Source organism: Pithys albifrons, chromosome 10 (genome assembly GCF_047495875.1).
Source record: "Pithys albifrons albifrons isolate INPA30051 chromosome 10, PitAlb_v1, whole genome shotgun sequence".
In the NCBI taxonomy this organism is placed as follows: domain Eukaryota; kingdom Metazoa; phylum Chordata; class Aves; order Passeriformes; family Thamnophilidae; genus Pithys; species Pithys albifrons.
In genome coordinates, this window is record NC_092467.1 from 7220694 (window position 1) to 7246386 (window position 25693).

The following is a 25693-nucleotide window of genomic DNA, read 5'->3' on the forward strand; positions in this document are numbered from 1 at the left end:
ACGTGTTTTCCTGACAAGTGATAGGACAAGGGGGAATGTCCACAAACTTGTAGGAAGTGATCACGGTCCCAAGCCTGTCAGAGCTCAAGAAGCATTTGGACAATGCTCTCAGGCACATGGTGTGATTCTTGGGATTGTCCTGAGCAGGGCCAGGAGTTGGACTCCATGATCCTTGTAGGTCCCTTCCTACTCAGAAGATTCTAGGATTCTATGTTTGCATCTACTTGGGGTGGTTTCCTTGGAACTGTGCTTATCTGAATATTTTCTGTGCTGATACCAAGGATAAAGCCTGGAATCTCCAAAACTGCTGGTGGGGTTGAAGGACACTGCCAGCCCTGTTAACCTTCTCTGTGTCAGAGCTGCTCAGGTAACAGGAGCTCTGTGGCATCTCACCCTGGGCTTGTGCCTTGCATTTGCTGGGGAGCTTCATGTTCCCCTTTGCAGTCCTAGGGCAGCACCAACCCGTGGTGATGGCTCTCAGCAGCTGGCCTGATCCATTGCATCTTCTTTCCACTTGCCACGTGTTTCTTGGGAAAAGTGAATTTGGAGCAGTTTGAAACAGCTATTAAATATCCAAGGATGTGTGGGGGCTTCCGAAGGACTGCAGCCTGCACTGGTGCACAGTGTGGGGAAGAGTCCGTGGCCCCCATGAAATGCATCAAACTGCATCACTGCGAGTGTGGGCAGCCCGTTGCCAGTGTGCAAGTGGGGGTTCGCTGTGTCCATGCAGGAGTTCGCCGCCGGCTGCTGCACTCCGGCATCCCAGCAGCCGATCGGCAAAGAGGCGCTGGCTGCCCAGGTGGGGGGGCACCTCTCTGTGCTGCCCACATGAGTGGAAGGAAGGGTGAAGGGGGGGATTGAACCAGTTTATTTTTCCTCCCCAGAAGAGACAGGCGGAGGAGACACCACATGTCGATGTGGGAGCCACGCAGCAGCCACCTGTATGTGGGCCGCGGGGGCGCGTGTCCGTCTGTGGCTCCTGTGCTGTCTGTTCGTCCGCGGGGCCGGGGCACGCCCCGCTCCCCGCCGGGCTCCTCAGCAGGGCGGGGACGGGGGCCGTGTGTGTTCTGTATCCGTGTGCTCCTGTGCAACCCGTTTGTGCGTGTGTGGTTTGGTGTGTGCCGGACCCCCTCGTGTGTGGTGCTGTGCAGTACGTGCGTGTCCTTACCCGTGGATGTGCCGTGGGTGTGAGCAGTGTATGTGCTCGTGGGTGTTTCCCTGTGCCTTAGGTGTGTCGGGAAGGGCGCGTCTGTCCTCTCCAGGGTGTTTGCGTGCGCGGTTATAACACTGCAAAGGTTTTCATGGCATAGCCTAGTCCTCCACATAGAGAAGCCCAGTACAGCTCCTTCACCTGCAGACAAAATCGCTGCTCCCCAAGCCTCGGGGCAGGCTTCCTGCGCGGGATGTGCTGGGCAAGAGGCAAGAAGGGCTTCCTGGATGCAGCGAGAGGGCTTGGCCCATATTTAAGGTGGCTCCAGGCAATCACACAAGAGGAAGGTAGTCCCTTGCCTGTGTGGGATAGAGCAAGCCGGGGTGCTGGCTGCTCCCAGAAGCTGGACATGCTGCCTGAAGGCTTCAGGGCAGCCATGAGGCTGCTGGGGTTGGTCATTCATCAGCCTGATGCCTTCTGAAGGGGCAGAAGCATGGTCTCTGCCCCGTTTCCAGCCCATGCCAGCACCAGAGGGATGCCGATGAAGTCTTACTGCAGCCTATAACCCTGGTGGTGGCATTTCCTTCTCCCTGGGATTCCCGAATTAAATCCAAGGGGGGTGCTTCACCAGGGGGGTGAGGGCAGCCAGGATGCTGACTCCTTGCTGTCCCCTGTCACAGGCGGGAGCGTCGCAGGCGGCACCACATGTCGGTGTGGGAGCAGCGCACCAGCCAGCTGCGCCGGCACATGCAGATGTCCAGCCAGGAGGGCATCAACAAGGATGAGCCGCCCTTCATCAACCCCCACGCCAGCATCTTCCGCAGAAAGAAACTAGGGGATGGCGTCACCCTGGAGAAATGTGCTGAGGAGCAGGGCAAGGGCGAACGGCCGCTGGGTGAGGGACCAGAACAGCCTGTGCCGGGAGCCAACCCTGGTGGTGGTGAGGAGGAGCTCCGGGCCAGGAGGGATATGTGGCAGCAGAAATCATGCCATGGTAACTGTGAGCCGGGCGAGCAGGATGGGGCAGGAGGTGGCACCGAGGATAGGGCCAGGATGAGGCAGAGTCAGCGGCGCAGCCGGCACCGCAGAGCCCGGATGGAGGGGAAGGAGCAAGCTGGCATCTCGGGGAGCCGCTCAGCCAGCCAGGAGATGGGTCTGGAGGAGGCCAGCACCATGGAGGGGGCACAGGATGGGGACCGGCGTGGGGACGTGGCCGCAGCTGAGGCACTGATTCAGGGGGAGACCGAGGCGAGCGGAGAGTCCATCAGGTTAGTACTTGGGGAGGACATCTTGCCATTCCCACAGCTCCTCCTCCTCCTCTCTCCTTTTCACACTTCTTTATTCTCTTACATCCCTCCTGCAGGACAAACGGGGTCCCTGCCGGCGATACTGATCTGATTGGGACTGCCAAGAAGGGCAGCCCCCCACGTGCAGCACCCGAGCTCCCTCAGGGGAAGACGGGAAACCTGACAGAGCAGGACTGCAGCAGCCCGGACACCAGCGAGCAAGCGCTGCTGGAGGGCAGTCGCACCGTCAGCCGGAGCGAGCCCGACCTCTCCTCCATCACCCCCAACACCGAGAAGGCCACGGAGAGCACCACCATTATGATCGATGTCCACGATTCTGCTGTGGTACAGAGTGAGGACCCATCTCTCTTTCCTGAGCCCTCAGGGACCCTGTGGGGATGGAAAGCTGCTTGTATGGCTTTTCTTATCCACATCCATCAACTGGGAGGGGGGTTACCTTGCTTCTCCTTGCAGCACCTCCCTCAAGCACATCAGTTTTGCAAGGGAGCCCTGAATGTAATGCTGATGTGCCACCATCCCCTGGGGACCACCTCCCTTTCTCAGCTTCCCATCCACTCCTTCATCTGATTCCTCATTACCTCTTCCTCTCCTCTGGGAAAAACACTCGCATTCCCTGTTTTTCCTGACACATCCACAGCCTCCACCAGCTTGCTGCTGCTCAAACACCTTAACAGCATCCTTGCTGTCAAGGTGAGCCGCTTTAAACAGTGTTATTAGTTAAACAGCATGGTGAAAACTGGCCTTGTTAAACCCCATTTAATGTGCTTCATGCCAGCAGCTCGTGTCTTTTCTTCCCATCTGGTCCCTCTCCCCATAACAGCACAGGGATTTAAAGCAGGAATCAGGGGGCTGCATGTGCCTGGGTGGCAGGGACACCCCAGGGTGCTGTCTGGGTGCAAGGCTGGGCAAAGGCTCTCGCTTTCCTGCAGTTAGCAACAAGACAGACGGCGAAGCCAGCCCTTTAAAGGAGGCTGACACCAAAGAAGATGAGGAGGAGATGGAGAAGAAGAAGCGGAAGAAGGAAAAAAGCGAGACAGGCAAAGCGATGGTGCCGCACAGCTCCATGTTCATCTTCAGCACCACCAACCCGTGAGACATGTTTTGGACCGTGGGGAGGGCTGCAAGGGGAAGGACCCCTAGACATCACTGAAAACAGGGAATCCCCATGGAAAGGAGCCTGAATATCTCCCAAACAGTCTTGATAATGAGCTGCGGTGTTCTCCAAGCTGCACAACACTCTCCCTCTCTGCCAGCCATGCTCATGGCTGTCTCTCCCAACTGCTGTTAGCTAGTTGGGATTTTTATTCATTACTTGTTATATTTATCTGCAGGTTTACGGTCCCCTATAGCTCTTCCCCAGCTCCAGCACCCTGGAGGAATAAACACCCCAGTTTCTCAGAGACTGCCTGTCTGTGGGGTGTCTGGGTGGATGGGACAGCCAAGCAAAGGGTTCAGCAAGCCCAGATTCCCCCTGGGCTTCCTTCTCTTGCTCCTCAGACTTTGCTGCCCATCTTTCCACCCTGGAAGGTGCTGATGGTGGGGTGGGTCTTGCACAGGACCTGCCAGGGGCTCACAGGTCGGGGTGTGGGCTGTGTCCCTACAGGGTGCGGAGGGCCTGCCACTACATCGTGAACCTGCGGTACTTCGAGATGTGCATCCTCCTGGTGATCGCCGCCAGCAGCATCGCCCTGGCAGCTGAGGATCCTGTCCTCACCAACTCCGAACGCAACAAAGTGATTGCAACCCTCTCCCGCTCCCCCCTGTCCCACAGGCAGTGCAGTCAGAGGTCCTGTAGGATTATAACTTCTGTGGTGGGGCACATATGGGACAGGGATCAGGGCAGGTGGTGGCAGCAACTGCACTATGCCAAGGAGCCTGACTTCTTCCCCATCACCTTCCTTTATAAACCCTGGAAATCACTTTCAGCTTCCCACAGAAGGAGTTTAGAGCCTGGGCTGCAGACCAGGGCACCTTGCCAGCAGTAAAGCAGCTCAAACTGGGGAGATGCTGGTGTGCACAGGCACTAGTATGGGGGTGCACAGTTCCAGCTTACAGCATGAATCCCAAGACGCTTCTATCATGCACAGGAAATTATTCTCTCCTGCCTGTGCAGGCTGGGTTTATAGCTGTCCTGAACTCCTAGGGAACAGGCTGGGTTTGGGGCAAGCAAACCAACCCTCTGTCTGCACCTGTGACAGGCGAGCCACAGAGTGGAGTGGTAGTGGGGTCTGGGTGGATACAATGGGGCCCATTTGCTTGGCAGTGGCTGCAGAGCACCTGTGACATCTCTCTGCAGGTCCTGAGGTATTTTGACTATGTCTTCACTGGTGTCTTCACCTTTGAGATGGTTATCAAGGTAAGAGCCCCTTGCAGGCTGTGGGTGCTGAGGCTGGCATCATCCTTTCAGGGTATGGGAGATAGCTCCGTTTTTCCATTCTGGTCCTAAGTCTGGGTGCTGGAGACCTTAAACTTTGGTTCTCAGCAATGGGAGTCCAGAGTGTTCAGCACCACTTTTATCAGCCTCTAGGCTTCCATATAATATGATGCTCCTTGACCTGTACCCAGGACACAGAGATGAGTCTGCTGCTCCCCAGCAGTGTCCCTGTCCCCCAGCTTGTCCTGCTGGTTGCTGCTTCCACTTCATGTCTGAACTGCTCATTCCCTGCCTGTTTTTCCTCTCTGTTGCTTCCCTCCAGATGATTGATCAAGGCTTGATCCTGCAGGATGGCTCCTACTTCCGAGACCTCTGGAACATCCTGGATTTCATCGTGGTGGTGGGAGCACTGGTGGCTTTTGCCTTGGCGTAAGTGGTCATCATCCTTGTCAGCTCCCTGCCTTCCCGTGGCTGTGGTGTAAAAATGATGCAGCTGTGTGTCATGGCTACTAGACCCTGATTTTGGTTTTTTAATTTCTCTGCACCCTTCTGCTCTGCTTCTGAGATGGCTCCTGGCAGCAGTGTATAGCTGCTCCAGGGATGTATTTCTCCTTGTTTGTCAAATGCTGGTGAGCAAGCAGACAGGGAGCAAGGCAAGGCAAGCTGGAGGTGCTAGAAAGAGGTTAGTGGTGAAAGGGGATTTGAAACAGAGCAGAAGGGGCTGTTAGAGAGGGGAAAAGACCTAAGGATGGCAGAGCTGGAGCTATACACCTGCTGTGCATCTTGGAGTGCACAGAGACAGCAAAAGCAGTAGCCATCAGGCTGGAGCTGTCCTCTGAATGCATGTGTGCTGGAAACGATTCCCCTGGCTGATGACTTTTCCTCTGCTCTGAAGCAGGGTGTTGCTCCAAAGTCCTGCATCCAGAGGATGTGACCAGTGGGGTGTGCAGCAGCCTTTGCAGCATCACAGTGGGTGCAGGGTGCTGTGTGTTTGCCCTGCAGTGTATTCCTGATGAGCATTACCTTGTGGTTGGGCTTTGGTACCAAGCTTGTGGCATCTGCAGGTACTGGGATGTCAGTGGTGCCTGTGCCATGGAGGGGAGGAACACCCAGGGATGAGTTTCATGCTGCTCTGCCCTTCTCTCTTGCTGTTGGTTGGGGCAGGTGGTGCAGTGTGAGCACAGGGAGGGATGTGTGGTGCCAAGGTGATGCTCGCAGGCAAGGGGCACCCCCTAGGCCCCACGGTTGTGGTGCCCCACTGGTGCCCGAGGAGGGAGAGGAAAAGAGGAGAGGCTCATCCTTCTTTGTCATGCTGTTGTTCTCTCTTTGTGCCCTTGACACTGGCGGCGGTGGCGTTAGTGCTGGTGAGAGGGGAGGGCCTGGCAGCCACGCAGACTGGAGCCTTGTCCTTGTCCACAGCTCAGGTACTGTGTGAGGCTCTTGGGGTGGCTGTGTCAGAGCCCCGAGGTCACTTGATGGATTACAGTCCGTAATCCATCCCTCCCATCTCACCCCAGACTGGGTGGCAGCTTCTTCTCCTGGTTCTCACCCTTCCTGGCTTGTTGCTTTTGCCTTCCTCACCCTCCTCACCCCATTCCTTGCCCGGTGCTTTCAGCCCCTGCTCTCTCCTTGGGAAGAGCATGGGAGAATTCAGCTCTCTCAGTGAAGGGATGAACCAGGCTCTGGGCAGGGCAGGGGGATGACCACAGACCCTGGCATGGGAAGGGACATGGGGCAAGTTTTCAGGCTGGGGACAATGCTCTGAGCCCCTGGAAGGCCACCCAGGCCACCACGAGGTGGATCGGGCATCTTTGGGATCTGGCTGATCCCTCCTCTGCCAGGGCAGCCCACCAGAGCACATCTGGCAGGGCTCAAGGGCATCAGCTACTTGAAGATGCCCTGCGTGGTTTGAGGGTCTTCAGGAGGACAAGGGAGCCTTTTCCTTCCGAGGCAATTTCCATCAAGAGTTTTGATGGCTGAAGGAGCATAGGTTGATGGCTCAGCCTGCTCCTGGGTGGATGGGTGTCTTCATCAGTGCTAACAGCACAGTAATCTGTGTTTACTGTCCCCTTGTTCCCACCCCACAAAGGTGGCACAATTCCTGGGATGGCCCCTGAAGCTGGCAGGGTCCAGCACTGAGCTTGTGGGGCAGCTGCTGTGTGTGTCCCTTCCAGCCCTGCTTGTCACCTGCCTGCCTCCACCCATTCTCTGGAGGGAAGAACATTCCCTCTGGGCATGGGGCAGCTGAATTCTCAAGGGTGATCACCCCCATGGGCTATGGCACAGACCCCTTCCCATGGAGAAGGCCTTGGCATCTCCACATACGTTTGCAGCAAGCATTGATGTCACCTGCTCACTCTTGTAGACGTAGTTGGGTAGATACTGAGTTGCTTGTGTCATGGGTGAGGGCTCTTTATAATGTAAACCTGCAGGATTGTCTGTCTCCCTTGCCTCCAACAGTGGCTCCTGCTGGAGGAGATGATCTCATGGCTTTGGGAGTGAGGGAAACAAAGGAACATGGCAATTTCCAACGGGTTTATACATTATAAAGCATTTATAAGAACACCTGCCTCTCCTCTTGGCAGCCCATCACTGCTACAGCCCTGGGAGCTGCAGGATGTTCACCAGCTCTCTGTGTTCCAGTCTACCATCCTCCCTCCCTCCCTCCTGGTCTCAAGGGGAAAACTCTGGTGGTGATGTTTTTTTTCTCCCTCCATGACCTCTTTTGTGTGGGGCCGGCGTGGGGGGAATGTCCCTTCTCCTTCTCTCCTCCATGGTGCTGAGTTAGCAAAGCCATGCCCGTGGAGTGGCTGCAGTGATTACCTGGATGAGAGCAGCTGGTGGCTGAGTCCAGCACTTCCCAACAGAAACACTGGGATGTGCCATGAAGGTTTTCTGGCCCTTTTGCCTCCACTCTGTGGTTTGGTTATCCCATGGGGGCCCTGGATGGCTGTGGGCACAGCAGGAGGTCTTTGAGTGGGTCCAGTGGTGCCGGTATCCAAATCACCAATAAGCAAGTGTCCACCCACAAAGCCATCTCTTCATGTGCCACCATGGCTTGTCCATTGTTCCCTTGGAGCCTGTGCATCCTGAACGAGAGGCTATCTCAGCTCGTCCATAGCTCTCCACATGGAAAGCTAATGCATCAATCTATACACAGCCTAAATAAAAAGTTGTAAATCTCCAAAGGGTTCAGATTGAATTAGCTGACATAACCAGAACCATGACTAAAGTCCCTGCTCACTTATGCCTCCCATGGCACCCTATGAGGAGGCATTGTGCAGGCGAGTGGTGCTCGCTTCTGGCTCTGCAGAGCTGACCAGAGGTGGTGGAAGGGTTGAGTGGTCAGTGTGTAGCCCTCATCTTCTTACCTGGTGAGCAAGGGCAGGTGCCCAGCAGAGGTGCCGCTTTCCTTGCAGAGCAGCATCTCATTGTGCCAGTTGACATCAGTATCTGGAAGCAAGAGGAACCTCAACATACTGCAAAATAACCTCATGTGAGGCTAGTCAGGACAGAGGTCCCACCGGGGAGCTGCTACAAAGTTAACCTTTCCTCTTTTCAATGCATTTTCTGCCTATTGGACTAACATGCAGCCAGGGTCTGGGGTTAGTTTTGTGTGTTTTAAGAAATGTTTTACTTGTAGGCCTTGCCCACAGCTGTGTGTGCTTGTGGCAGGGACTCAGCTCAAACAGGGACAGAGGCTTGGTTACAACTTGGGGCCTTGTAGCCCACATTGGCTTCTCCAAATGAGCATCCTGCTGAGTTGCAGAGGCCTCTGTTCTGCAGTTCAGGCTTTTATCAGTGGATTTCTTTATGGAGGTGAGTGATGTAGCAGAATTTGGATGGGAACTATTGTAGCTTTGCAGGTAGGTTCCCTTGGAAGTACCTACCTTTAGCTGGCTGGGGCCAAGCCTTGAGGTCCCCCCTCAACTCTTGGCTAAGGAGGACCATGCACCCACCTGCTGTCACCCACTGTCATGCTCTCTGCAGGTTTCTCTTGCAGCAGAGCTTTCACTATATGCCCCCCACCCAAAACCTCCAGCAGGGAGGGCAGGAGCTCCTGGGTTGCTGGGTGAGTCTCTCGCTGAAGATATGCCCCATCCTGAAGGACATAATGTGGTCTACTCATCATGCCTTTAAACCTAGGCATGGGGTGGTGGAGAGCTGCCACAGAGTCCCCATACCTGAGAGGTTGCAATCACTGCTGTGCAGCTTCCCTGATACTTTTCTTACCTTATTCCTCTTTTCTCTCTTTTTTCCCCCCCCTCTCTCTGCTGGTGATGTTTGGTGGCTGCTGGGCTGGATCACCGACAGGAATGCTTTGGGGTAACTATGGTGGTCGGGATATTGTGGGCTGTGGCTCTGGGGAGTGCAGGGGGATGAGTGCAGGTGGATGTCAGTCTGTCCAACGCCAGTGCTGACCCTTAGCTGCATTTGCAAAGACTGCAGTACACTGCTCTGCAGGCACCCCTGAGGTCTGAAGAGATCCCTCCTTAGTAGATGTTAAGCACTGCAATTGAGCTGGCCTTGGTGGCAGCTTGCACTAGCCAAGTACTGCCCTCAAGTCCTTGCCCCAACCCTGAGTCCAGATGCCCAAGCCCCTGATAATGAGCAAAACAGGAACCAGGAGGTGTAAAGTGAGTCCCAGGGCTGTTTATACTGTTGCTTCCCATGCATATGTGGGGCTGTGCTCCCAGGGAGGACTATTAATTACTGGGTTTGTTTACATCTCTTAATGATTAATCCCATTACTGTGCTCCCTGTTGCATTAACCCTCACAGAGGAGCTGTGTAATTGGGAGCATCTGTTGTTGCGAGTCATTTCCTTGACGGTTTTTGAGGGTGCCTGGTGGATCCAAGCCATGCCACCTTCACCAGGACCTCTTCTCCATCCTGAGATCTAGTCCATGGGCTTTAGTGAAAAGATAAGAAAAACCCCCTGGTATTGTGGTTGGCAATAGTGATCATATTAAAGGAATTAGGGTCATGAGGCAGATTTCCTCAATAATTGTACTGTTAATCTCTGCCTCCCTTGGCTAACTTGGGGTGGAGGCAAGGGCAGCCCCTTCCAAGGGTCCAACCCTCCTGCCTTGGGCAGGAACACCTACTAGACCAGCTTGCTCAGGGCCCTATACAACTTCACCTAGAACACTTCCAGGGGTTGGGCACCCACAATTTCTCAGCAGTGCAGATCCCACTGAGTGCATCCTCCTCATTTTATTATTCATTTCTTGCAACTAGTAGTAATGGTTGAAAACAATTTGCAATGATGGGGGCCTAGTGCAAGCTCTATCTGCAAAAGGCATGTGCTTGCAGTAAGGAAGCTCCTTGTATGCTTTTGCCCTGAAAACCTCCTGGCATTACCTGCCCCAGCCCTGGCATTGCCCTGCTTCCCACACCGAGGGGTTTGTTAAGGTCAGTGCTCCTTGGCAAAGAGGAAGGTTGCTAATCCTGAGGAGGAGAATATTTGCTTAATTTTTCATCTCTGCCAGCTGTCAGTGTGTGTGTTGGAGGAGATGTGTTTAGGTAGGCTGAGGACTCAGCAGTTGCACGTTTGTGCCCCTCTTGTTCCCATCTTCACACGTGCTGGGGGGGTGTTGTCAGCAGTTTAAACCCCCAGAACATCCAGGTCTACAAAGTTATTGTCTCTCTGTTCCATTTTTGGGTGCGTGTGCCTCCCTCTGATGTGGTAGGACCAACAAGGGCCGGGATATCAAGACCATCAAGTCTCTTCGTGTGCTGCGAGTCTTGAGGCCTCTGAAAACCATCAAGCGACTGCCCAAGCTGAAGGTAACGACCTCCATCTCCTGCCTTACACCTGTCTTCTTCATGGAATGGTGGGTCAGGGACCACGCACATGGATTTGCTTGTGAGCAATGAACAAGTTGTTTTCAAAGCTTTTGGTGTGCTTTAGGAGCCCTGTTTCCAACCACAGCACTGTTCAGGCTGCTCCATTCCTGAGGTGCAACAAGTTATTAAAAGCAAGCCCGGACATCTGTAAGGTGTTGGAGATAGTTCCTCTGCCCGTGAGGCACAAGGCAGCAAAACCCAGATGCTGTCCTAAAAAATAGATTGTCCTGGTTTTGGAGAGCTCAAATCTCTTTCCAAATGGTCTTTTTCTCCAGAGCAGCTTGCAAACAACTTGGGGGTTTGTGTGCTATGCTGTCATGGTGTTGCACTGGAGGGAGATTTCCCATCTCAGTAGTGGAATTATTCCTGTGGCACAGGTAGGATTATGGATTTTCCTACCTTGGCTGATGGGGTATAGAACCAGAAAGGAGAAAGAGACTGAGGAAGCTCTGTTTTTGACTTAAAAGTGATTTGGCTGATGAACGAGACACAGGGTGGCACCTCAGAAACACGGGGTTTGACCCCAGCTTTTCTTCTTGGTCAGTGGATGTATTCAGCCCATGTCAGTTCATTTCTGGAAATGCCTGTCTCCACCATGAAACAGGGGTAAGGACATTCCTCACTTAAAATTCTATGAGAACTAGGGCTGAGGGCACTAAGGGAGATGCTGCTGTTGCAGGCAGAGGTATTTGCTCTGCCATGTATTTGGGGTGATGCAAAACAATAAAGTGTTTACTAATTAGTCTTTAGTGCTGCCAGTTGCAACATTAGGATGGTCCCCTGTCTGTTGCCCTGGTTGCAGAGAACACTGAGGATACAAACATCCATCCCTGGTGCTGTCTCAGGGGCTGCATGGTGCCTCCATGTGTGCTGTGGGGACTCTGGTGTCAACCTCGATTATAAAATAGCTTTTTGCCTGGGGGAAAGCCCAGCTTTTTCCTCCTTTCCCTACCAGGAGTGGTAAATGCCTTTCCACACAGTAGCCTGATTTTGATCCTGCCCTTTGCCAGGACTCTGGGTTCTCCAGGGTGAGCTCTGCCCTCTCCCACAGGCCGTCTTCGACTGTGTTGTGACATCCCTCAAGAACGTCTTCAACATCCTTATTGTCTACAAGCTCTTTATGTTCATCTTTGCCGTCATCGCCGTCCAGCTCTTCAAGGGGAAGTTTTTCTACTGCACTGACAGCTCTAAGGACACACAGAAGGACTGCATGTAGGTGCCCTGTTGAGTAGGTCTGATGCTACTTGACACCTCTAGCAAGGGCAGCGTGCTGGGTAATGTCTGCTGTGATTCCCAGTTAAGTCCTTGGTCATGATTCACTCTTAGCTGTATCTCTTGGGGTGGATTGCATGGACTGAGCCCTGTCCCCATCGCTGTGTCAGCACTGCACATTCTTCCATGGAATGCAGAGACTGTTATTTTGCTCCTGTTATTTCCTCCTGTTTTCTATTTTGCTTACCTCTTCACTGCTTCCTTGCCATTTTAACCACCTTCTCCCCATTTCTCCCTCCATCCCTGTGAGAGAAAAGGTGCCCCCCACTGCAGACACACACTGCCCCAGGTTTTATACCCACCATCCCATAGTTGGGCAGTGTAAAAAATAAGGTCATTGCTCTCTCCCAACCTTGCAGAGGGAACTACGTGGACCATGAGAAGAACAAGATGGAGGTGAAATGCCGGGAATGGAAACGCCATGAGTTTCACTACGACAATATCATCTGGGCTTTGCTCACCCTGTTCACAGTCTCCACTGGCGAGGGTTGGCCCCAGTGAGTATTCTTCTCTGTTCGTCCCCTTGAATCACATCCCCAGTGGATCCCAGGTGGGACTGAGAGAGGAACTGCTGGGCAGGAGGGAGGAGAGGAATTAGGAGAAATTATTCCAGGACAAAAGAGCTTTAAGCCCTGCTGTGAGGCTGGGGCTATGGCTGGAGTTACCTTCCTTTAGGAGTGAGTGATGGATAAGCCCTTCTCCTGTATGGCCCTGAGATATATTTTAGGTCAATATTAGAGATAACCATAGGACTAGATCTCTCTACATACTCATGTGAACTTGGACAGTACGTTACTCTGTGTGTAGAGCACAGGAAAATCCATTTTTCATCAGGGGCATAGGTAAAGCACCATAAAACAAGCTGTACCTGCTTAGAAGGTTTGTCCTTGAAAGCAGATTGAGATAGTTTTACCTTGTCGTTGTACAAGCAGGAACAGACAGAGCTGGCTGTACAGAGCAGGTCCCATTGGAAGTGTTGCATGGTGGCAGCTCTGATGGACATACCTCTGGTTGCTTTTCTTTACCTCTCTGCCCACAGGGTGCTGCAGCATTCAGTGGATGTGACGGAGGAGGATCGTGGGCCCAGCCGCAGCAACCGCATGGAGATGTCCATTTTTTATGTCGTCTATTTTGTGGTCTTCCCTTTCTTCTTTGTCAACATTTTTGTGGCTCTCATCATCATTACATTCCAAGAGCAAGGAGACAAAATGATGGAGGAGTGCAGTCTGGAGAAGAATGAGGTACAGTCTGGGAGGAGGAAAGAGGACATTTCTGTAGGTTTTTTGCAGTTCGGGAGCTCCCTAGATATTGAAAAGGTGTAAGAAACCCATGGGGCCACCTGCCCTTCCCAGACCATGAAGAAAAGAAATATGACAGCCACTGTCCCCCATGTTTCCATCAGCCAGGGTGTGATGTATGTTGTTTTATTCCAGAGGGCCTGCATTGACTTTGCCATCAGTGCCAAGCCCCTCACACGGTACATGCCCCAGAACCGACACACCTTCCAGTATCGCGTCTGGCACTTCGTGGTCTCCCCATCCTTCGAGTACACCATCATGGCCATGATAGCCCTGAACACTGTGGTGCTGATGATGAAGGTGAGCCAGTTGGAGTAAGCCTGTCCTGTTTGGGGCAGTGGGGAGAAGGAGGATCAATCAGGATGGGACTGATGGGTATTTTGGTTGTGGAGATACTCTGAGGCACAGTCTGAGCATGTATTCCCTTGGCATAGTCACTTGAAATAACACATGCCCCAAACAGGAGGTGGCATCTTGTCTAAACAAGATGATCCAAATGATCCGGACCTCTTAACTACTGCAGACAGATCTGGATTTACTAGGTACTTCCTATTTAGAAGGAATGGCAACTGTCCTGGGAGAGCAGTGGAGGGGAAAAGATGGTCTGGATGTCCCCAGAGAAAGGGACAGGTCTGTCCTGGGAGAGTGGGGGAGAAAGGAAGTCTTGAGGCAGTCAGGGCAACAAACATGGACCACGTCAGTCAAGGGGCTGGCAGGCCCCCCTCCTGGCTAGTGATGTGTCTCTGTTTCCATCAGTACTACTCTGCTCCATACACCTATGAGCTGGCCCTGAAGTACCTGAACATTGCCTTCACCATGGTGTTCTCCTTGGAGTGCGTCCTCAAGATCATCGCTTTTGGCTTCCTGGTGAGTGCTGCTCCTGTTCTTTACAAGGGTATTAATCTGGACTTCGGCAGTGCACAGATCAGAGAGAAGGTGTTAATAATGTGAAGTTGTTGCTACTTATTTTGGATCTTGGCCTGAGCGCTGCATTTAGGCTGGATTCACTCCTTGGGTTCTCATTATATTTCCCACTGCTGGATGCTGCTGGGAAAAGCCACACTGCTACTTTACTTCTTGCTTTGTTTCTGCTGTTCTCTGGTACCTGGACCATTTATGTGCTGTGCTGCCACTTTGTTCAGGTCAACTGCTGCTTCATGTGCTGGTGACTGTGGTCCCTTGTCCCCAGCATCGGGAAATACTGGTGCACTTCTGTCCTTGAGCTATATCAGTTGGATCAGACTTGGGCAGCAGTGAATCCTCCTTGCCTGATTCACAGTCTTCAAGCCCCCAGCTGCTCACTTAAGATTTGAAACCATACACTGCCTTATCTCCATGTACTATTTCCTGCTTATAGGAGATGAGGTCCACTAGCAGGAGGGCTTCTATCCACCCTCCCTGCTCCCAGTAGCACCAGTCATGGTCACGTTTGGCCTTGCACTAGTTGGCTGCACAAATAGCAGCAGCTGAGATGAGTGCAGGTGCCCATGAAGAGGAGGGCAAAACAGTCTTCTGGGTGTGATTGGTATGATGAGCCATTACAGACTGACATGGACTGTCAGTGGCTACTTTTCCTGCTCGTGTTTGCCAGAGTGGCCTATTGGATGCATGAATCATCTCCCAGGAGAAGCTGCTTGCTGCAGACATGCTCAGGTCTGCCACTGTCTCAGACACAGGATGGTATTCAGACCGTGGCTGCATACAAATGGGCTGCAAGGTCTCCATGGTTTTCCATGAGCAGCTTTGGCCCGTGCCCCAGCGCCTTTCAGATCTGCCATCCCCAAGCTCAAATCCATGTTCCTTCTTTCCTTCCTTTTGCAGAATTATTTCCGGGACACCTGGAACATCTTTGACTTCATCACTGTTATCGGCAGCATTACAGAGATCATCCTCACAGACACCAAGGTGAGGCAGGAGCTGGGAGGAAAAGACTGTACTGTGGCCCTGGGGGCTCCCACCTCCCTCTGACCCTCTCATCTCCTCCCAGCTGGTGAACACCAGCAGTTTCAACATGAGCTTCCTGAAGCTTTTCCGGGCTGCTCGTCTCATCAAGCTGCTCCGCCAGGGTTACACCATCCGCATCCTGCTCTGGACATTTGTGCAGTCCTTCAAGGTAAGACTTATGTGCCCTGGTCCCCACTCAGGCCACAGGGATGTGGTGCTGTTCCCAAATGCAGGCTGTTCCCAAGGTCTTGTTGGCTTGTAGGAGAGATGGATCGGCACGGTTTACCTGCCCACTGTGCTTTTTGTACTCCTCTGGAGCTGAACGTGTGATAAATGAGATGACTCATCTGCTTCTCTTGCAGGCACTTCCCTATGTCTGCCTCCTGATCGCCATGCTTTTCTTCATCTATGCCATCATTGGGATGCAGGTGAGCACAGACATCTCCATGTACATCCCTCTGGTGTGAACAGCCTACACTGGCATGTCCTCATCATTGTACACGGGAGCAAGCCTTGTGCCTGCCTGTCATTGCTTCACTCGGTCATAGTGTCCAGGAAGGTCCCGAGGGTGGAACAGCTTGGTTGGTAGCTGCAGAGCCACATGCCCTGGGGAAACTGCCACAGGCTTGTTCAGTCTTGCTCTTCACCTGCCTTTCCAACTTGCACCTTGGGAGATGTGGCCTTGGGGACTCAGCTGGGCATCCTATGCAGTGACTTCTTGCAAATCCCCACCTCTTTGTTTAGCAATTACTAAATCTTTAACTAGACAGCCCCCAGGGATTGATTTCATGCCTGAGGGACCTGGTGAGCAGCCTTCTGTCTTTCCCATCCAAATGACTGGATCACAGCTGGGATCCCTGCAGCCCACTGTCCACCTTGTCCCTCCACTGAGGGTTTATGTTGTAGCTGTGCTGCTGCTTGGGCACTCAAACTCAGAGCCCTGCAATGACCCACTAACTGGTGGGAGGTCTACAGAGCATGGGGAGACATCAGCTTTCCAGGCTCCAGCTGGTAAATAAGAAGCATGTGAGGTAAAATCCTCAGCTCTGCACGTGCTGTGGGGCCACCTCCCTTCTGCAATGACTAAATCCCATGCTGAAGATCTGACAAAGCATCTTCAACGACGAATACTTGGGAAGTGGAGCTGCCTGATGAACTGCTGCAGTATCCAATGCCTGACATGTGCTGCCAGGACAGGCAGATCTTTTGGGGGGAGGGCCCCAACTTGTGCTGCTTGGCAGCGCTGGTGTTTGGGAGCTTCCTCCCACTCTCTCCTGCCCTGAGAGTCCTGTGGCTGTTTTTTGCTGCTCTGTCCTACACATCTCAGCACCAGCTCCAGGTGTTCTCCATGCTGTACAGCCGCCATCTGACTCAGCCCCCCTGCCCTGCCATGTGGTAGTATTTGATTTATTTTATTTTTTTTCTTAACACCATTGTGAACAAATCCCCAAGCAGTAAAGTCTGTGGGCGTTATTTGAGCAAAATAGCTGGAGGCAGAAAATATTCTACAATTACACATTCCAAAAAACCTGTTCAGGGAAAAAATACTCTGCAGTTAGTGTATTTTTAGGTTCAGGGAAAGGGGAATAAATATTTAACAGTAATAACAGCACATTTTCTCTATTTGAGGCACTTTACAAATGTTCATTATGTCTTTCTATGGCCTTGGCTGTGGATCTTTACTAGAATTTTGTCCATGTTTGTGGTGTTGTTGCCTCTCTTGGCCCTGGGGATGGTAGTCCCAGCTGTCTCGCTGTCTATAGTGTGTTAGCACTTGATCTGTCCCTCCCTCCCTGAGCCCTTTCCCACCCTGTTTGCACTGCTGTGACTGACCAAAGCAGCATGGACCATTTCTCCACCAACAAAAAAGCTCCTGGGAGTTTCCAGGACCATGATCCAGCACCTATCCACGGTGGTGGGACTTTGTCTCAGAACCACTGGGTGCCATGCAGCACTCAGATGCCACCCATAGCACATCAGAGGGATAGATGTGGAGCAGTTGGACTCAGCTGATCCCAGGTCCTCTGCTCCTGTTTCCATGGTAGCTCAGCCTCTTGCAGCCTTTGCCACCCACTGTAAATCCCTGCCAAGGAGAGAAGAGTCCTTCCCCAGTGGCTGCTTGGCACCAGCTCCTTGGCGTGCTGGCTGTGCACCAGTCTGTGTTTGCTGGGGTATGTTTTGTAGAATCAGAGTCATAGAATGGTTTGGATTGGAAGGGACTTTAAAGGTCATCTTGTCCAACCCCATGGCACGACATCTTCAGCTAGATCAGAGCCCTGTCCAACTTGGTGTTGAAGGTTTTCAGGAATAGGAATGTGAATGCGAGCTGCTTCCCTGGCTCTTCTTGCCTGAAGAGCTGAGCTATTTTCCTTCCTCCTGTAGGTTTTTGGCAATATCAAACTTGACGAGGAAAGCCACATTAACCGACACAACAACTTCCGCAGCTTCCTGGGCTCCCTCATGCTCCTCTTCAGGTAAGCAGCCCTGAAAAATGCTCCTCTGCATGCCAGAGATATTTAATTTGGGCAGGGGGTTGTGAGTGTTCTCCCGGGGACAACCTGCTCCGACTCCATCCTATGCCACCATGAGCTGCTGAGAACGGCTGTGTTGGGCACAGGAGTGCCACGGGAGAGGCATGGCAGGAGATCATGCTGTCCTGCCTGGAGGGCAAAGGCTGCGAGCCAGATACGACAGCGACGTCTGGGCAGAATGAGAACGAGCGCTGCGGAACCGATCTGGCCTATGTTTACTTCGTCTCCTTCATCTTCTTCTGCTCCTTCCTGGTGAGTTATTTCCTCTGAGAGCTCTGGGGATCCCCATCATCAGGACTCCAGCCATATGGTCATCTTCCATCATCTTCCCACAATCATTCTTCCTTCTCTCTCCCTTCCCTTCTTTCCTCCCTCTCCCACCACATTCATTTCTCTCTGCCTTTTCCCCTTTAATTTAGATGCTCAACCTGTTTGTGGCAGTCATCATGGACAATTTTGAGTACTTGACAAGGGATTCCTCCATCCTGGGACCTCACCATCTAGATGAGTTTGTCCGAATCTGGGCAGAGTATGACAGAGCAGCGTGGTATGTAGTCAGGTCCTTCTCTCAGGTTTTAAAGGAACATCTCTGTGTTCTATTGGAGCCATCAGTTATGGCTGGGATGATCAGGGATGGGCTGCTGTCACCCATATTTGTTATATGGGCAGAAGGTGGTTCCTACAGTGGCTGATGGCACAGGTGTCCTGGGTGATGTTCATGGTTTTCCATAGTTTTTATCCTGAGAGCTGGAGGTTCCTGCTTCTCCTCTCCTCGCCCAGCGGGCAGATCCTCCTCAGCCTCCTTCCCTGTCCCTGTGCATCATCTGGATGCCTCTGCCCTGAGACTGGCTCCATTACTTGGTCCCCAGCACCCACAGCTCCCCATCAGAGCAGAGCTGAGGGGAAATGGTTTCCAGCCATGGGGAGATGCTGGGGGTCTGCTGAGTTCCTGCGAAGCCACCTGCAGAGGACCTAGGTTGGAATGTGTTTGGCGAACTGTGTTCCTATGCTGGCCAGCTTGTGAACCCCTCTAGAGATGGGAGGACTTTGTTTCCTGCATTCCTGCCCTCGCTGATGAGGATCCTAGTGAACAGGGCTCCTGTTTCCAGGCAGCAGCTTGTTCCCAGCAATGGAATAGGCTCACAGTGACTGTACATACCCACTGGCTCTGCTCCTGCTGCTGTAGAGGACTCGCTCTCCTTTGCACCTCCTCCTAGGATGGTCTCAAGCATCCCTAGGGCAATGGGGAGCCCCTGGCAGCTGTGGGAGCATGTTTGCCCTTCATTCAGCCCCAGCACCATGAGGGTGCCTTGTGTGGCCCCTTCCTCCCTCCTACAGCCCAAGCACCACCTCTTTGGAGACATGATCCACCACCACTATGCCAGGAAGTGTGGTTCATCTTAGCCTGCGAGCCTTGGGCAGCCACACATGCTCCTTTGGAGACTCTTTGCCTCTGCTGTTCAAGTCCTGCCCCTCAAAAGACCAGCCCCAGCCAATATATTTTTTATGCTTAATATCAGCTCCAAAAGGGAAAGGAGAGAAGGTGAGAGCAGTGGAACATCCAGCAGCTCAGGATGGGGCATCTCACCCATGACTCTTGGGAACGGTTTCGTCATACCAGGCACATCATTCAGTCTTGCCCCCCATGTTGGTGGCCTCATTATCCAGGACAGTCACAGTAAAAGCATGTCTGGGCTGTTCTATCCATGCCATGTGCCCCTCTGTTTTCTGAGCAAGCCATGCTCTTTCATGATATGTAGCCCATGGTTAGGAGACATGCAGAGGAGCTGGTGGTGCAGGGCCTGTCAGGGCAGCCCTGGCCCTGGTGCTGGGTGAGGAATGGGTAAGTACAACTGAATAGGTCCCACTGCCTGAGTGGGGCAGCAGTTCTGCATCCTGACACTGGGACTATCACAAGAAGGTCTCATGGGGAAAACACCCAACTCTAGGGGGGCTGAGGGATGGGTCATGCCGACATGCTTGGGTTCTGGCTGGGTTCTCCATCCGGCTAGCAATGGAGAGGAGATGGGAGCAGAGCAAGGGGAAAACCAGAGGCAAAGGCACTGGATAGGATGGCAGTGCTGTTCTTTGCCTCCTCATGTGGTTTCCCTCCAAGCTTGTCTAAGGATGCCTGGGAGGCTGCAGCATGCTGCACCTCAGCACTTCCACCCCACACAGTCCTGCTTCTCAAAGGGCTCTAGTTTGGAGTAGAGTGGGGAGCTCAGCATCCAATGGCCCCTTCACCCTCTCCTGCCAGCTCTCTGCCTCAACTGCTTCAATATTTCAGCGGTGCAGGAGGATACGGATGGTATCCTGTGATGACTGCACTGGGTCTGGGGAGATGTGCTTCTGTGGGCGAGAAGGGGTGTGTGTAGGGGAAGGTTTGCTTCTAATAATGTGCACCCTTGGCTGAGTGTGGTCTGGTGGTTGGAGCACAGGACTGGACCGTGACAGACCCAGGTGCTAGTGCCACATCCACCAGCCGGTCACATTATTTCTCCCTATCTCAGGTTCCCCAGATATTGGAGACAAGTGGCTCAGCTACCAACTTCCCTGGGACTTTGTGAGGCCCAGAGAGTTGGCCATGTGAGGGTCGGGTCTGTGGTGATGTGATGGGACAAAACTCTATCAAAAGGGGCTGTGGTGGCTAGACCCCAACCAAGCTGCAGGCTCATCCTGTCTAAAATCCCAGCCCTCTCCCACCAGGCATAGGGGTCAGGGGCATGAGGAAGAAGAGGGATGGAGTGGTGTTCTTCTCCAGGGTGAAGATAGGACAGTGTAAAGGAGATATGAGCTGACTCTTACAGTGGAGAAGGCAGTAGCTGTTGCTCACAGCTTTCCCCTCTCTGGGTCTGACAGAGCCAGAAGGAGATCTGTGCACTCCTGGGGGCCTTGCCCCAAAGATGACCCGAGCATCCCCTGGTTAAGCTCTCCATCCTCCCCTCCTCCCTCTCAGTGTCCTATTAACCCACCTGTGCTTCCTTTGCAGCGGCAGGATCTCGTATAAGGATATGTACAAATTAGTACGGGTGATCTCGCCTCCTCTGGGCCTAGGAGAGAACTGCCCCTACAGGGTGGCGTGCAAGGTTTGCCTCCCAGTCCTCCGCCACAATCTGGCCACGGGACGCACCATCCACCCCTCCTTCTCCCCTGCTCTACCTCCACCGCGCCTCCCCAGGGAACCCTGACGTTGCTTTCCTTCGAGTTTAAAGAGGTCCACTGCCTCCCAGAGCCAGCAGCTGTTCCCCTCAAGGGGAGGCATGAGTGGGGCCAGGGCTGCTCAGAGCCTCCTGGGGTGGGTTTTGACAAATTGCGTCCCTCAGCCAGCCCCCTAACCCCAGTTCCACCGGCGCAGAGAGCCCCAAGGGGTACCAGGCCAAATGCCACTGTCCCTGCTTGGCTTCTCAAAGTACCTCACGTGGGAGAAGCTTTGGCAGGGGAGCTTAGATGTGGTTTGCTCCTGGAGAGGGAAGGGGGGACAGCAAAGGCTGAAGGATGTTGGGGACTTTGCTGTTGTTTTGGAGAGTGAGGGCTGGGGGAGAGGATGGGGAGGCCAGAGTGACCTCTCTCCCTGGGGGCTGCTGTGCTCTACCAAACAAACCCTTTCTCAAATATGGCACTTTGGAGGACAATGAACCACGTCTCTGGGGAGCAGGGCTTTTGCCAGTCTTGCCCACAGCTTTCTGGATCTGCCTGGGAGGTGATGACACCAGTGCACATCTCTGGAGCTCAACAGCTCCTCTCCCTCAGCTTGAGCCAAGCTCTCGGCTGCTGGCCATGAGTCCACAGCAGTGATTTGGTCTCCTTGTGTCTTGCTGACTTGCAATTTTTTTTTAAGTTTTATTTTGGGGTGAGAACTGAGTAAAATCCTGCACCTGCCACTTTCTTTGAAGTGCCGTGATTATGTCTGTGTCCATGGCATGAAAGAATGAATCACAGAGCTTGTTCTTCCTTCTGCATCCCTCACAGCATCTGAGGACATGTATAAGGGAAGCTCAGATGCCTCCAGCCTTTGATCTTGGCTCTGTAGAGGAAGAGGATTACTTGGTGCAACCTACAGTTGTCACCCTATCCTTCTCCACACATCAGAAAGTGGCTTCTTCCACTCAGCATCCCTGGAGCAGCTCTCATCCTCCACATCTGGACATGCGGATGATGCATGACCTTAGGTGGTGCATCATCCTGAGGGAGAGCAAGATAAGGCCTGAATGCTCAATCATTAGAGGTATTTAGAGACAGGAAATTTCTTGCAAGAATCTCAGATGGCTCATCTGCTCCCGGAAGAGCTCCTTGAAGTCTTTCCACTCTTGTCTGTTGCATCCCTGGCAAAGGACGGCATCTTTGCTGAGAACATTTGCTCAGGTCCTAGCAGACAGAAGACACTTTTGGGAGGAGTTGTTAGTCTTTCTCGTTATCAAGATCACTCCACTGGCAGGCACTGCTCTCCTAAGCTGGATCACCTGGAGCTTAGAGAGGTACCTGTAATGTTTCCTAGGAAGAGGGAGCTCTGGAGCAATTTGCGATTTCTGCTGACTGTGGATGGACAGAGCAGTTAAGGTGGATAAACTCAAGGGCAGGTGGAGGCCAAGAGTACTGAGAACAGCTTCTGTTGTCATGTAAGGGAGACCATCCCTGTCTCTTCCTTGTGTTACCTTAGTCTCTTCCTCCCTGTGCATGAGGTATTTCAAGGACACAGGAGCTTTTCAGGGATTCCTGCTACCCTGGAACAATTCCCAAAAGGCAACTGATGAAAGAAAACCCATGTGGTTGTTGCATCTTGTCAGATTACAAAATGCCAACCCTACTTGCACTCCTTTCAGTTCAGGGAGCCTGCCCTGCCTGGTGGGAGAATGCTCCAAAGATAATGTCCCTGTGGACATCACCTGTTTCTGAATCCACTCTTGCATCACTTGCTATTCCTAACAGCTGGTGTGGCACAGTACTTATTTCCTAGCCACAGGTCACATCTCTGTCCAGATTTGGGTAGATGGGTCAGCTTTTGCATCAAGGATGCACTTGTGCTTGGACCAGGTCTTTGGAGCCTTCCTGCTCAGATGGATATCATTCCATGTGCCTGCCAGTGCTTCAGTCTGTGGGGAAGTAGCACAGTTTAAAATCTCTGCTCTGAGTAGCAGCAAAGTGTGTAGTTCTCGTATGGTCCTTCTTGGTCACTGATGCAAACTCCTTCTTTCACAGGAATCCCTTCCTCCTTCATTGTGCAGAGAATCTCAATATGAAAGACAGTGGCTATCATGTGCTGGGAATCCTAAAATCCCCCCTACCAGGAAGGGTGGGTAGAAGATCACTGTCTTGCTTCCTTTTAAAACTAAATTAGTGCATGAAAATTTCAAAGTCACCTCATCTTCAGACACCTTGAGTCGGTGCATATCCAGCTCTGCCAAGGCACTGCTTACAGACTCCTGGACCTGGCTATTTCCTTCTGATCATCTTGCTTAATATTCTCCAGTGTTGTTATCAATTCTCTTTTTCACCCACTCAGGTGTGTCACATCTCAAAGGGGATGGTCCTGTTCTGTGCCTGTACCCCAAACAGCTCTAGCTGAGGGACATCACCATCTCTAGTTCACATCTGAACTGTCAGAACTTATCTTGGTGGGGCCTCTTTGGCCAGAGGTCTGCTTCCAAACCACAGGCAGTCCCTGAGAAGGGGAGATATCTTCTCCCTTTTACACACTGCTCTGAGTACATTCTAGGGAAGAAGCAAAGATCCTGTGGAGGTGCTTAATTTTTCAGCAATGGCCTCTCTCCCAGGCCACCCTGGCTGAGATGGGCTCCTCTCCAGCAGCACCCTCCTGTCCCAGCTGTGAGGATCAATGCCATTGTCACTGTGAAGTTGCCCTTCCCCATTAACCATCCAGAACTTTGCAGTGCAGGACAGGAGTCTGGCATGAGGGGAAGAAGAGGTGGCCGAGCCCAAGATCCCTGGGAAATGTGGATGTGCAGAGAGAGGGAGACACAGCCCAAGTATCTCAGCCTGGCAGAGGGCTCAAGGCATCACCAGATGGCCTGTTGTTTAGTAACACTCCTCACTGCAGCAATCCTAGGCAGGTCCTTACAGAGCAGAGGAGCGCAAGGTGGGGGTCCACCCTAACTGCCTCCCTTGGGAAACCCAAATGAACCCTTATGTTGGAAGGCCTAAACAGCTGCCTCTGCTGAGACTCTTTAAACTCCAACCTGGTGGAACTTGCAGCCGCATGTGGGAGAGAGCCAGGGCGGGAGCATGGCATGTACAACTTTTCCTCCTGGTTTTGTTTTTTCAGCCAATTCAGCATGCCTTTTGCACTGGTGCATGGTGGGAAAGTGGTCCATCCGCAGAGCCAGACGGAAGCAACTGGGCATCTTCCTTTGACAAGTGACCCTGGCCCACTGCCTTCTATGCAAGATGCTGCCTCCCAATTGCATAGACCCCACGAGCTGGGGATACACAGCCTTCTGGCTATGGGTTAGGTGGCCACGCAAAGCAATACCCAGGCCCCCCCGGGAGGGAAGACGCTACGGAGGCCACAGAGCACTGTGGTGCAAACCACCAAGATCTCAAATAACCCATGGCTCGAGTGCCGTGTATCTGATTTATACCACTCGCACACAGCCCTGGAACCTGTGGGACAAGGTGGGGGCTGCTGGAGGACTCTAGGAAAGGGGTTGAGACCAAAAGAGTCCCAGGCTGGTAGGGAGAAAGGTGCTCGAGGCCAGCAGCAGAGAGGAGAGGGGTGAGTTGCTTTCTGCCAGCATTCCTGGGTCTGTGTGAGTAGTGCTATAAATCCACATCAGGACAGTCTCTCATGTATGATTTGCCTTGATTAATGGGTTTCCTGTTCTTTTCCTGTTTGTCCGTTTGTTTTTTTTCTCTTCTGTTTTCCTGTACTATTTTTTGTTTGTACGTTTTTCTGCTCTCTTGGGAATGCCTTCTTTTTCTCTGCATCTCCCTCCCTCCCCTTCCCCCTCCATGAGCAGTGGCCGAATCCATTACACTGAGATGTATGAAATGCTGACTCTTATGTCACCACCGCTAGGCCTCGGCAAGAGATGTCCTTCCAAAGTGGCCTATAAGGTAGATCAACCCTTCCTTCTATGGGGGTTAGAGCTGAGCAGGAGCTGGGGCTTGAGGGACCTGTGGGAGGTGGGGCTGGGGGAGTTGGGAAGGTGTTGGGGTGTCCAACATGTGTTTAGCTCACCCCTGGGGAGCCTGGTGTGCTCAGAAGAGTCCTGGTCACATTGGCTGGTCTCCACTGCCCACGCATGTGACACTTCTGTGGTCACTCAGAGCTCCAGGATGGAAGACCCTAATGGAAGAGGAGAGGCAGGATCCGCAATAGTGTGGAAGTGGAAGGGTTGCAGAAGATGAGGTGAGGAGCAACCCTGTAGCACAGTTAGGAGAGTGAGATGTCCTTACGAGCTCGCTGAACGGAGCTCATCCCAGGGCTTGGAACCATCCTATCCAGCACAGAAGCTCATGGAGATGGGAAGCAGGTGGGCAGCAAGGACTAATCCCATAAGAGCAGCTCTGCTGTGTTTGAGGAGCCAGGTGCAGCAGCACAGGCTATTCCAAAGATGGCTTGTGCAAGGCAAAGCCAGATGCCTTCCAAAGGTGTCTCTGAGTTTTCCCACCTGGGGTGGTGGCTCTCAGTCAGCTCACAGCACCAGCACAGTGTGTTCCCAGCTGCATAGGCATGGACCAGGAGCACAGGAAGCCCTGAAGGACATGGGGTGGGAGCTGCATGGCTTTGCCAAGGGCATTAGCTACCAGGACAAAACCAGGAGGTATGGGGTGATCTGTTGTCCAGGTGTGGAGCAAATGGAAGCTTTTATTGGCCATGGGCTGGTGCCCACAGCCCTTTCAGCAACATTCAAGGCTAGCACAGGGGCATTCCTACACACTTTCAAAAATCCTTCCATCCTCTCCAACTCTCTCTTGTTCGTTCACACAAGCAAACATCCACCATCACAC

General features: G+C 52.8%; 1 protein-coding gene across 3 annotated transcripts in view; it reads left to right on the forward strand.

The window, feature by feature from the left end:
- CACNA1E (calcium voltage-gated channel subunit alpha1 E) overlaps positions 1 to 25693 on the forward strand; it is a 131705-nt gene that overhangs the window by 96615 nt on the left and 9397 nt on the right. For 2 of the 3 annotated variants that reach the window (XM_071565741.1, XM_071565742.1), the window contains exons 18-37: positions 885 to 941; positions 1831 to 2418; positions 2514 to 2788; positions 3387 to 3546; positions 4061 to 4190; positions 4754 to 4813; positions 5154 to 5260; positions 10524 to 10620; positions 11732 to 11892; positions 12312 to 12449; positions 12992 to 13193; positions 13386 to 13550; positions 14007 to 14117; positions 15072 to 15155; positions 15238 to 15363; positions 15557 to 15622; positions 17577 to 17668; positions 17812 to 17977; positions 18145 to 18272; positions 20715 to 20811. In XM_071565741.1, coding sequence (XP_071421842.1) covers positions 885 to 941; positions 1831 to 2418; positions 2514 to 2788; positions 3387 to 3546; positions 4061 to 4190; positions 4754 to 4813; positions 5154 to 5260; positions 10524 to 10620; positions 11732 to 11892; positions 12312 to 12449; positions 12992 to 13193; positions 13386 to 13550; positions 14007 to 14117; positions 15072 to 15155; positions 15238 to 15363; positions 15557 to 15622; positions 17577 to 17668; positions 17812 to 17977; positions 18145 to 18272; positions 20715 to 20811 — 3010 coding nt within the window. Of the gene's footprint in view, positions 1 to 884; positions 942 to 1830; positions 2419 to 2513; positions 2789 to 3386; positions 3547 to 4060; positions 4191 to 4753; positions 4814 to 5153; positions 5261 to 10523; positions 10621 to 11731; positions 11893 to 12311; positions 12450 to 12991; positions 13194 to 13385; positions 13551 to 14006; positions 14118 to 15071; positions 15156 to 15237; positions 15364 to 15556; positions 15623 to 17576; positions 17669 to 17811; positions 17978 to 18144; positions 18273 to 20714; positions 20812 to 24699; positions 24797 to 25693 lie in introns of all 3 variants that reach the window. The other variant, XM_071565743.1, reaches the window with a different exon arrangement.